Below are 12,563 nucleotides of genomic sequence, written 5' to 3'. Positions count from 1 at the left end.
AGTAACCCACACCCTGTGACTTCCAGGGCACTCGTTCACGAGGTGCTGGGGGAGATTGTCCATTTTCAGGGGACACACGCTGACACCTCGTGGACACCACGGGCCCTGCTCTGATTAAGTTCTTTGTTCCCAAGCACAGTCCACCCTCAGCATTCAGATTGCACGTTGGCCAAGTCGCCCGCCTGCTCACATTGACTTGTAACTCGAATCGCTGCCCTCCAAGTTCGCACACATGGAAAGCGACCGGAAACTGGAGTCACCTTTCAGCTCTCAGACCACAAACTAGCCCCCTTCTTGAGGTCTCTCCGAGGTGCCACGTTTTCTGAATTTTTGTGCTTTACGCTTGTGATTTTGCTGTTTGAAAAGGCCCCACGCGTGGTGCTGAGGGGCTGCCGAGGGTCCCGAAGCACCAGGTGGCCGCCCTGTGCCCCACGGAGAAGATACGAGTGTTGGTTGAGCTTCGTGCGGGCGTGTGCGTGCGGGTGGCCTTGTGTCCAGGGAGAAGGCACCCCAGTGCCTACACAGTACGCGGTCTTTAAAAAACAACACCGTGGAACCAGGTTAGGGCTCGGTTAGCTGACACATATGTGGCCCTGGGAAGCAGGACCCTGATCCTGTATTTCCCTGAGCGGTGACGATGGAATGTTTGCTAATTTCACTTTTCTCGGTGACTTTGGAATGTCACTGCTGGGCGTGACGGACATTGACGGTCGTGAATACACAGAACTATCCGTTCCACCCTAGAGGTTTGGGGCCCACTGCCTGTGACACAAAAGGCCCACGAACTGGTGAAGTTTGGGACGGTGGGACGGGGCATTTAGGGCCACCGTGAAGGCGCAGGGCAGTGACCAACCTGAAGGGAGCCGGCTCCGCGTTCGTGGCCTCGCGGGGCGCTCCCAGCGGGGCCAGGCTCCAGGTCCACGGCGCCTGGACCCCACGCAGCCGCCGGCCGCACTCTGTTGCTCTGGAACGTTCCTTCCGGCCGTGAATCCGTGCGTCTGTGGATTGGGGACGCGCCTGCTGTCCAAAGCACAGTGTCCGTCAGGCTCTGTCAGGCGAGTGTCACATGACGGGTCCCTGGAAAACACCGGCGGGTTTCGGAAGCCATGCCTTCCTCACTGCGGAAAGTTCGGGGTGTTTCGCTCGTTTAAAAATAAAATAAACCAAAACGAACGCCATCTGCCCTTCCCTCGGTGCCTCTGTGCCTGGAGAATTTGGGGCTCCACCGTCCCCTGTCCTCTGTCCTGGACAGAGAATTTGGGACTCCACCGTCCCCTGTCCTGGGCTGTGCACTACAGTTGTCCCTGACTTAAGCCCACGCCCCGCCTGGACCCCAGGTTGTCGGGGGACCCTGCCTTAAGCCCCTGCTCCGCCTGGACCGCAGGTTTTTGAGGGACCCTGACTTAAGCCCCCTCCCTGCCTGGACCCTAGTGTTTCGGGGAACCCTGACTTAAGGCCCTGCCCCGCCTGGACCCCAGGTTTTTGGGGGACCCTGACTTAAGCCCCCTCCCTGCCTGGACCCCAGGTTTTCGGCGACAGGCCATGTGACGGGTGCTTTTTTTCCTGAAAAGCTTTGCCTGGGGTCCGTGGACACTGGATGTGCAGTGCGCACCTGGCCACTGAGTCCTGTCCTTGTCAGTCTGCGGGGTGTTCTGCAATTTATGTTTTTGGGGGGCTCAGAAAGACCACCGGGGCACATAGACAAATGCACTGGGCAGCAGGCCGCCGGGGCTCAGGGCCGGACTGCTTATGACACAGCAGGCGTGACCGTCCCGCGCGTTGCAGGGCGGGTGTGCGGGTGTCTGCCACTGGCCGCGGGGGGACCGGGGTGCGGTGTGGGGGTCTCTGCTGCTCCCCACCATCCGTGCAGCGTCGTGCGGACGAGCGGTGTGATCTAGAAACACAGACGGCCCCGGAAAGCTCATCCCTGCCTCCTTTCGCGATCCTCGAGTCATTATGGCGCGATTCTTGTAATTCACGGCACGGTCGGGAAGTCCGAGGGGTTCGCTCCTGCCTTTATTTCTCTGACTTATTTCTATCTCATCGATACACGTATTTGTTTACAGAATTTATAGCTTGTGTAATATATGATTATAAGGATGTGATTTATTTCTATTCTAATTTTATCTCTATAAGTCACTTCTTTTCGAATTATGGATTTACTTATAGAGGTTATAAGTGCTATACTTATCCTATATGTAAATCATAAAATTTATAATTATAAGTCATTATGTTAGTTCTGTAATTTAATATAAATACTCATATTTCATCTCTAACATTTGTATTTTATTTCTATTTACATAATTTATAAATTCCATGTATAAATAAATTACGTATTTTGTAATTTCTATAATTTACTATTATATAGATTACACACATTTCATTTCGATTCTGTTTTTATTTATATTTTAGTTTTATATATTTCCATAATTTATACAGCCTACGTATAAGCAATGTAATTTGTAATTTGTATAATTTATTATTTTGACTATTTTTTCTATTCTAATTACATTTTTGTAATTTCTATTTTAATTTTATGTATTTGTATAATTTATACATTCCATGTATAAATTATACGTACTCATAATTTATACAACTTATTATATATTTGTTTTATTTCGATCCTATTTTTGTATAAATTTATAATTTATACAAATTATATAATTTTATGTATTTGTATAATTTGTACAAATTATACATTCCATGTATAAATTATACGTACTCATAATTTATACAACTTATTATATATTTGTTTGATTTCGATCCTATTTTTCCTTCTTAATCTATATTTCATTTATATTTATTTACAGAAGCTCCACGTACGTTATGTAATTTATAATTTTTACAATCATGACGAGTGCTTCTCTTTTATTTCTATGCTGCTTTTATTTCTATGATGTATAGTTTACTTATACTTACGTATCTATACATGCTCCACATATAAATTATATAATTTATAAGTTTTACAATCATTACAAATGCTACTGTCTGATTACTATCCTATATTTATTTTTATCACCTCTATTTAGTTGTATTTACTTATGCAAGTTGCATGTCTCAATCCAGTACTTTATAATTTTTTGAACTCATGACTATACATATTTCTGTCTTAAATGCTGTGCCTAAGCAGTGTGCCTTCTGGGCAGAATCTAAGAGACCGTCTGTGGTGCGTGTGTCTGGTTCAAGAGGCTGTGTCACAGGCGGTGTGTTGGGTTTGGGAGGCTGTGTGACAGGTGGTGTGTCCGGTTGGGGAGGCTGTGTCACAGGCGGTGTGTTGGGTTTGGGAGGCTGTGTGACAGGTGGTGTGTCCGGTTGGGGAGGCTGTGTCACAGGCGGTGTGTTGGGTTGGGGAGGCTGTGTGACAGGCGTTTGTCCCGGTTCAGGAGGCTGTCACAAGCGGTGTGTCCGGTGCAGGAGGCTGTGTCACATACGGGGCCGCACACACCCTGAGCAGCTAGAATCCAGGGCGCGGTTCTCGGGGCCGCATGCCGCTAGCCCCATCTGTGTTTCAGGGGGACTGGCCCCAGTGGAAAAGCGAAGATCATTGGCATCAGAAGGGAGTGAGCTGGCCGGTGACTCACGCCCTGCTGGGCAGGGCGGCGGCCTCGCCTGTGTGAGTCACTCTGTGTCCCCGATAACATCTGCGGCTTTGAGTGGCCAGCTGGCAGCCACAGGCCGTGCGGGCTTCCGCCGAGGGACGGGCTGCTCCCAGGCTACAGAGATGCTGACGCCTGCATATTGTCCCCTTGGCCGCCCTCCGCGTCCCCCACTCCAGCTGGCAGTCTTGGGAGGCTTGGGTAGAGGGGGGTTTCTGCCAGGAGGCCCCTGCCTGTGTCCTGTGACCCCACATAGTCCCAGCTGGAATGAGTGGGCCCGTGGCCGTGGATGAGCGGATGAGATTTGCAGATTAGTAACGGATCGGGAGGGCTCAGAACCCGCCCGAGCCGATCTGCAAGCTGCCGAACCGTGGGGTCTCCGCCGACGACACAGTGTGTGCGCATGGCTTGTGCACAGGTGTGTGCGCACCTGGGAAAACCGGCCCCAGGTGTCAGCAGGACGGGAAGCGATGAGGCGCCTGTGAGTGATGGGGCCGAGGCCGTCCGCCCGTCGTGGAACGCGGCACTGGCACCTGCCTCTCCGAGTTTCCGTGGCGCATGCCCAGGTGGAAGTCACCTGGCTTTTCCTGTCACCTCAGCAGCAGGTGGTGAGGGTGGGGCTTGGTGTCCAGGGGTCAGCGAGGCGCAGGGGGAGCCCTCAGAGATGCAGTGGCAGGTGACATTACCCCGCGGAAAGGTGCGGGGTCTCGCGTGCTCTGTGGGTCCCCCAGTCATCTGCAAACCAAGCTTCTGCTGTGGGGCGAGTGGACGGAAACTGTCCCACGGCAGGGCAGGGCAGGGCAGGGCAGGGCACCTTCTTCCTTTCCTTGTCCCCTCTCGGACGTGCCTGGACGCCCTTGGCTGGCCTTCGGGTCTGGGGAGCGCTGGGCTCTGGGGTTGGTTTGGGGTCTGGCCGGTGACACTCACCGTGGTCGTGAAGGAGGGACTGAACAGTGGACAGAAGCAGCTGGGAGGCGGGTGTCGAGCGTCTGACCGCACCGCACTCCGCTCGGGTCTGGCGTTCCTGGGTCTGTGCCAGGGCCGCGTGGGGACGCGGAGGCGAACCGGGCGTCTCGGTTCTGGAACTGGGCCCCGGGAGGGCAGATCGGGCCGGGTCGGGGCAGCGTTTCGGGGCCGGCGGATCCGGGTGGGTGGCTGTGACGAAGGCGGGGTGCGGGCGGCAGAGAGAGGATGCGGGGCGGCCAGGCCCCCGACACGGAGCTGCGGGGCGCACAGACGAACACGCGTGTGCGCGCGGTCCTTCCGCCCCGTTTCCCGGGCGACTCCGTCCGTGAGCGGGGCCGGCACCGCTGGGATCAGGGCGGGACCTGCGGCCGCGGTTGACCGTCCCCCGGGCCCTCCGCCCCGCTGCTAAGTCCCTCTCGTCCCCGACAAACATGAGAAAACCTAGCGAAGCTCATCTCCCCACCTTTTTTTAAATTGTTTTCTTGATTTCCAAGTTCACTTCGATTCCCCTTATTTCTAACGGGACTGTCTTTCTCCGCAGATGACTTCGATTTATCGGATGCCCTTGGCGGTGAGTACCGTTAACGACATGTTTTAAAGAAAGGACCGTGAATATTTTCCTGCCATGCAGTCGACACGCTTGAGCGTGCTGTGCTGTCGTACACAGAGTCACATCAGGCGAGGGGAATCGAGGTGGCCTCACGGGGTTCCCCGGAATAACGCGTGAGCCCTGTGACGGCCACACACTGCGTGCACAGTGGGCGGGGCCTGGGGAACGGCGTCCTGCTGGGCACACTGACCTGGGAGACAGCCAGCGCTGGCATCGCTTGGCCTGTGCCTCTGTGTCCAGACATTGTCCTTCTTCTTGGGGCCCTGGACGTATAAAGAGCCATCCATGCGGGTCCACTGTGACCTCTAGAATAACGTCCGCTTCACCAATGCCACCTGCAAAGACTCTGTTTCTAAACAAAGTCGCATTGCGAGGTTCGGGGTGGACGTGAAATTGGGGGCGTGGTCGGACACCCTGGAGTCAAAACCACGGGCCGGCACAGACCCCATCACCTTACTGGTGGTGTTGGGGTGCTTTTGGGCCAGTCAGACGAGGAGGGGCTGGAGGCCGCATTTGGGTCTCTTGACCTCAGTGTGTTCGTGCTTGGTTCCCGGGGGGGCCGGCCTGGGTAGGGGGCCCTGGGGAGGCGGGAGTGTGTTCCACGCAAGACACGTGAGCGGCAGTTCAAGCGGGGGTGCCAAGTCCCTCCGGGTCGTCCCCCCTGTGTGAGCGCTGACCTCCCGTCCTGCGGGCCCCACTCACAGCCCCAGTCAACGCCGGAGCTGGCAGGGGGCTCCCGCTCCCCACAAAAATCGCAGCGGACGTCAGCCTACCTACGTGCCTGCTGACGTCCGTGGGTCACAGTGGGCTCACGAGTCATCCGTCCACCGGTGGCCTCGGTGTAGGAAAAACGATGCTTGAAATACGCCTGCACGATTTTTTTTTTAATGGGACATCCTTGAGACCTCACTGTTTCTGAGCCGCGCGTTTTAATGACTGATCTCTTTTCCCTGTAGACATTGACAAGAAACCGACCGTGCCACCCCCGAAGAGACCGAACGCGGGTAATGTGCTCCCTGTGCAGACGTAGCACGGAGATGCTCGGCGTGTGCCCCGCGGTCCCCGAGAGCCGGGGGAGGCGTGGCCGAGCGGGCGGACGCGTCCTCCGGGGCTTCTGGGCGTAGTCTGCTTCACGTGCGACTCGCCCTGTGACCATGAAGCTGTCCCGTGCAGTCGGGACTGTAAGAACGGACGCTGACCCCTCCACGAGGTGCTTCCGGGGCGTTTTGACAGGATTTGCCCAGGTCTTTCCTCTGAGTGTCGGACCCTGTTTTGGGATAATCATTTCTTGGGAGGAAATAATTTTAGGGGCCGAGCTGCCCCGTGACCCATGAGCCAACTCAGATTTCAGCCCGCAGGACCGGGCTTGCGTTGATTGTCACCGGTCCTTCCTAAGAAAACGCAGAAACTCGGGAGAGAGAACGAAATTGCCGAAGGGAACGAACGGTCCGATGTTGGTGGTTCGCTCAGAAATTGATGCCCAAAGTTAAGGACAGCTTGTGACCGTTTTTTTTGTCCCCCAGTCATAATAGGTCACTTAACTCTGGGGCTGCCCCGTAGAAGGTCACCTCCCTGCGCGAAGGGATCGCAAGTCCTCACCGAGGTCCGCGTCCCCGAGCTGAGCGGGTTCGCGGACGACGTCGGATAAATAACTGTCCGGTCACAGAATTCGGGCCGCGCGGTCGGCTTCCAGCGGCCGTCACGCCTCCCGCCCGTGATTCGCTGTGTCCAGGGGACACACGAGCGTCTCTAGACGTAGCTGGAATTTGAAAATCGTTCTTAAAACGAAGGAGGCGGCCTTGGAAACTCTCGGGAGTCTTCGGGTCGATTCGGCAAACCCGCCTGGCTCAGTAGAACCGCTTTCGAGGTGCCCTTCCCCCCCGTATCGGCTCACGAGGGGCCTCCCTGGTGGCGGTCTCGCTGGCCGGAGCCGTGGTTCCATTCGTGGGGAAAGATGGTGGCCTGGCAGAGGAGGAGGACAGCACGTTCGCAGGCGGGGCTGGAATTCCAGGACGGGCCGTGTGGCGCGTTCGACTTCTTCGTAGATGACGTTTGTCTTCGTCTGAGACCCTGGTGACGTGAGCGCGGTGCGCAGTGCAGCCTCTCTGCCGAGATCCTGGCTGGCCCGCCGGCAGAAAGCGTTTCCGATTTCACGGCCACAGCGTTTCCTGAACCTGTTTAGGGCCCCCTTCCTTGCATGTGTCGCCCCGAACTTGGGGATTGACCACCGGTTTCTCTCTTTTAGATGACGACTTCGACTTACAGGATGCCCTGGGCGGGGGCGGACACCGTGAGTACCTGTCCTCCACGTCCCGCGTGGCCGCCTTGCTTCCTCTCGCCCAATGAGTATCATTTCAAAGAGCCTCATCCCTTTGGAGTGATCGGGGGAGCCGGCGTCTACCAGGAGAAGCTCGGAAATGGCCGTGCTGTTGAGTCTGTGCTTCTCCTCCGCGTGCTTGCTTTTATCTTGAAAACGCAGCCTTTCGGGGGGTTAGGAGGAAACAGGAGGGTCCTCGCCAGGGCTGGCTGCAGCGGCTCAGTCCACAGGGACCCCGCGTGGAAATTCTCGGGACAGATCGGGCCGAGAAGCCCGCTGTGTCCCCGTGCGCTGGGGCTCGTGGTGCCAGGCGCACCTGTTCGGTTTCTGCCCGGGGCACACGCGGCTGGCTGAGCGCTGCGGCTGCGGGGTGGCGGGGTCTCCGCGCGGGTGCTCGGCGGGGTGTCGGGGCCGCCCCCTCCCCCGCTCCGCCATCGAACCGTCCAGTGCGCCCTCCTCCCGGACGCTTCGCTTTCCTGACTGCGAAGTGCCCGACATCACTCTGACCTTTTGCAAACAGATGTGCCGCAGACGCCCCGGCCTCAACCCAACCCGAAACCCAACCCGAAACCGAATCCGCAGCCCCAGCCGAAGCCCGAGCAGCCCGGATCTGCCGGTAAGACCCGGGGGCGGCTCTGCGGGTCTGCGCCGCGTCGTTATTTCTTCCGGAAAGAGCAGCGAGGTCCACGTCAGGGGACAGAGGGAGAAGCTCGAACTGGCGTGCGTCGTGTTCGGTCCCTTCGTGCAGCGTTTTGCCGACTCCGCTGTCGTGCACGACCTGCTCCGAAACGAGGCTTTTGCCTCGCGTGCGATTTTCACCCAGCGGAGCCCGATGTCGCGTCCAGGGTTCGGCGAGCTCTCTGAAAGGTCGAATGCCCGTGATTAAGGACATAGAATCGACGTGGACGAGAGAATCGGCTTGTTTCGAAACCGTTTTGCCGCTTCCGACACATCCCCGTAGGCTCGGTCACGGCGTGGCATCGGTTTTGTGAATTGAATGCCCGTCGAAAGTGTAGATTTTCAGTGTTTTCCTTATTTACACATTAGTTTAATTTTCAACACAGAAAAATACAAATATTGTCCACCTTCTAGTGCCGTTGACGTTTTCGCCGTCACTCTCCAGCATTTCATGTCAATTTGAGCAAAAGTAATTTTAAGCGAAAATGGCAATCTTTTGCTCATACTGTGTGCTAACGCTATTTTTTGCTTGTTGTTAATATTCCATAAACACTTCTTCGTGTCATTTAAGCTTTGACCATACAATTTTTAAAGACAATTACATGCCCTCCTAACGAATCTCTGATTTCGAGAACGTCACGTTCCTTCAGATATTGTTGAATGATGAATGTCATTAAGGCACCTTCACGCATTTTCCTTTTTTGTCGTCAATTCCTTCAAAGAGATTCTAGAAGTCAACCCGTTGAGGTCGAGGTGCGTGACCGACACCTACAGCTTTTGACAGTGTTTTTTTTTTTTAAATCGCCCTCAGAATTCTGCCAATGTACGCCGCTGCCAGCTGTGTGTCGAGCATCCATTTCTTTAGTGCCTTCTGCGCAGAAAACACCTGTCAGATAGGTTGTCAAAAGCCTCATACTTCTCTTGTCCTTGTTTCGTGTCTTTATTTCCGAAATTTTTAAAAAAATATTCAATATGTCAGTTGGCAAGATACAGGTTTTTGTTTGTTTTTTTTTTTTGATATCGGTTATTGCTGTCCTTTTTTATTTCTTATATTTCTGGATATCTAGTCTCCTTACTGATTTATAATCTTACCGCGTTTATTTACAGATATTAATTATGTTCAGTCATTGATCGTGAAGATAGTTTTTGCTACTTATTTTCACCTTTGAGTATTTTTCGACAGGATTTTTTCACTGGTAGAGCAAGGTAAACTGTTTTCTTCGTGGCGTCTTTTATGCTCGCGTGTTTCTTCCTGTTCCTTTGTGACTGTTTGTTTTTTCCTTTTAACTTCAGAATCATTTTGTCATTGTTCCTCTTCTCCCTTGGGGAAAATAAAAGGTCTGTTTTGTTTTCAGTCGGACCATTCAGCACTGTAAGTGGACGTACAGACTGCAGACACAATCGTAAAATGCAGCTTTTTCCTGAGGTTCAATTTGATGGGCTTCTTTCTCATTATTTCTCTAAATGTGTTTCTAAATTGTTTCTCCCCGTTTTTACTTGCTTCTGTAAGTACGTTTTTGTGTCCATTATTTTCCTGTTTATTTCTATACTATAGAAATGACTTTTGTCGAGATTTCTGAATGAGCCACTTAATGATGACCCTTTATTTCTTTTAATAGTTTCTCTTTATGTCTTAGCTGTTCTGAGAGGACTGTCATATTATTTGCAAAGGATTTTTTTTTAAACATTCCCCTTTCTTACATTTATATTATTTTCTGTGCAAGTTACTTGTATTTATGTCATTTTGCCTTGGCTACAAAACCCAAGACAACTTTAAAATAGGAGACAAGTCATGCTCGACTTTATACGAAAAAAGTTGTGTGTTTTTTTCTTTTCTTTTTTTTTTTTTTTTTAAAGAAAAAGAAATTCATTTCAGGAAATATCGTTCTAGTCTAGTTCACTTAGTTTTCTGAAACGGGCATACATATTAAATTTTATTAGATGCGCGTGGTCATCCAAGTAGATTTTTTTTTTGCCCTTGTTTTCAACCCATGAATATCATGACTTATGTTGAAGGGCGTCGACACGTAAAGTGTCCGTTTGCATTTCTGGAATTAAACTCTGGTTAGTCATCATAAGTTCTGTAAAACAGGTGGATTAAATTCGATGTGTGTCAGCGAGACATCGTCAGCTAACACATCCAGACAGCCATCCCCACATCGGGAGGCTTAAAATTTTAAAGCCTATGATGTATAAGGAGCCTGGGCTAGGCCGGGCTGCCCTGGGCTTGGCTCTCCTGTGTTTGCGGTTCACTTGTCTGGGTGACCGCAGCTGGCATGACAGTGTTCTTCCTCCTGTGTCCTTCACGCCCTACCACCTGCCCGTGTGAATGCGTCCTTATGGGGCAGGAGGGCCGAGCCCAGCAGAGGCTGCTTTAAAAATCTCGGTTTCTGTCAACAATGCTGCCTCGAACGTGGAGGAGGAGCCTGTGTCTTGGGTTTGTTCAGATAAATACCTGGAAAGCGATCCCCGGGTTGTGTCTTGTTAGAGCCTTTGTTTTAAAGTCCATCAATAGAGGGACGAAGAGAGAAGAGGTGGTTCGTGGACGCCATGGAATATTACTCGGCCATGAAAAAGGATGAAATGTCGCCATTTGCGACAACATGGGTGGACCCGCACGGGATCGTGCTGACTGAGAGAAGTCAGACAGAGAAAGACAAATCCCGTATGATCTCACTTATAGCTGGAATCTCAAGAAAAAAATACACAAGTACGAGAGAAACAGACTCATAGACACAGAGGACAAACTGATGGGTCCTAGAAGCGGGGACGGGATTAAGAAGGGCAGATCGGCAGTTACAAAACGGTCACGCGGACGTAAAGCGCAACGGAGTCTATAGCATCGTAATAACTAGCTGTGCCGCCAGGTGGGCGCTCGATTTATCACGGCGACCGCTGCTAATTATTCAGATGTCTCGCCACGATGCTATGTGCCCGCAACTAGTATAAAATAATATCGAATATCAAAGTAATCGAAAAATTAAAAAATTTTTTTTTTAATTTAAAAAAAAAGAAAATTGGACTCGGTTAGCAGTTCGTCAATAATGCAGTTTCCCAAATTGCATTTCTGAAGGTTAAAAAAAAAAACTTTTTAGTGTGTGTCAGAAAAAAATAACTGTCCCCCGCCCCCCTCCCCCGACTCAGATTTCAGCCATCCAGGTGTGTCCCGTCTGGCTAACGTCTTGGTGCCCTCAGTGAGTCACCTGGTCATGGGGCTGGGTCCCGAGTCGAGGGGCGGTCAGAACACAGCGCTCCCTACGGGACGCTGGACAGTGACGGTCATCAGTGCCATCGACTGCTCCTCGATAGAGCCGTTTGGGACGGTTATATTTACGTCCATGCGCACGACGGGTGCCCCCTTCTCGTTTCTTTCGGCGTCCACTTTTTCGGGGGCCGTAGCCGGGTTCCGGGCGAGACCCATTTGAGGAGTTTTAGGGTAGAAAGGGGATTCCGGTGCAGTGCCATATTTGGAAGGTTTCACGGGGTCTAAGGCTGTTTTCTTTTCCTCCAAGACATCGAGACTGGCCCTACGGCTCTGACGTGGCAGGTGACACTGTTGTTTTTCCTCCCCAGGTGGATTTTCGGATTCCGACCTCTTGGACGGGACTTCAGGTGGAGGTAGAGTGGCTTGTCTGTCTGTCTGTTCTCTCTGTCCATCACCTGCCGTCTATGTGGTCTGCCGAGTCACAGAGTCCTGGCAGCCAGTGAGGTCACAGTGGGCCGCTTGTCCCTCTCCCTCTGAGCTCTGGTGTTTGCACAGGCGTCACGGGTCGAAGCTGCCCCGGGATGCTGCTCCCTGACGGATGGAGCAGGTCCTTCCTGCCCACCGGGATGGGGCGGCTGGAACTCGCCAGGCGCCCGCTGATGGACCCTTTCGCCAAGGTCGTCTGGGACGATCTCGTGCTGCTGGTGGCCTGTGTGGTGTCTCATAACTAATGAGTGTGGAAACCAAGGCCCTCAGAATGAATGGAGGTGACCTGCCCACATGACACTTGGCAGCATTACAGTGATACTAGGTTGTCCTGCCTCTGCCTTGAAACTCGGAGCTCAGAGCAGGGTCCAAAAGAATCTCGAAACAGAGCAAATAAAGAAGATGAAATATAGACTACGCTTGCACTGCTCACAATACATTTGCACGTGTGTAGCCCGTGCACAGATGGTTCTGTCGCGATGTATTGTATGTGTCTCAGGAGTGAACAGGAGTGAGGGGACGGAGTCCCTTGGGCACCTCAGGACCCGCTGGACGGTGGGCCTCCTGTGGCCCAGCGTGCCCGGCCCGTGTGACCGAGGCTTCCGGGAAACGGGAGGGAGACGCACGGTACCTTCGGCACATCGGGGACATCCTGCTCGGCCCTGGAAAGGGACGCCGTGATGTTAACGGCCTTCGCCGTGCCGT

The 12,563-nt window shown here is 52.9% G+C and overlaps 1 protein-coding gene across 1 annotated transcript in view; it reads left to right on the top strand.

Moving 5' to 3' along the window:
• Positions 1-12,563, top strand: part of LOC102898098 (CD99 antigen) — a 47,612-nt gene that overhangs the window by 16,151 nt on the left and 18,898 nt on the right. Inside the window, exons 4-8 of the mRNA XM_015592699.2 lie at positions 5,104-5,133; positions 6,129-6,176; positions 7,418-7,462; positions 8,010-8,105; positions 11,741-11,785. Of these exons, the coding sequence (XP_015448185.2) occupies positions 5,104-5,133; positions 6,129-6,176; positions 7,418-7,462; positions 8,010-8,105; positions 11,741-11,785 (264 nt within the window). The remainder of the gene's footprint in view (positions 1-5,103; positions 5,134-6,128; positions 6,177-7,417; positions 7,463-8,009; positions 8,106-11,740; positions 11,786-12,563) is intronic.

The sequence above is a fragment of the Pteropus alecto genome, unplaced genomic scaffold, assembly GCF_000325575.1.
Source record: "Pteropus alecto unplaced genomic scaffold, ASM32557v1 scaffold96, whole genome shotgun sequence".
Lineage (NCBI taxonomy): Eukaryota > Metazoa > Chordata > Mammalia > Chiroptera > Pteropodidae > Pteropus > Pteropus alecto.
The sequence above is the reverse complement of the archived record's forward strand: the minus strand, read 5'-3'. Positions and strand labels throughout refer to the sequence as shown.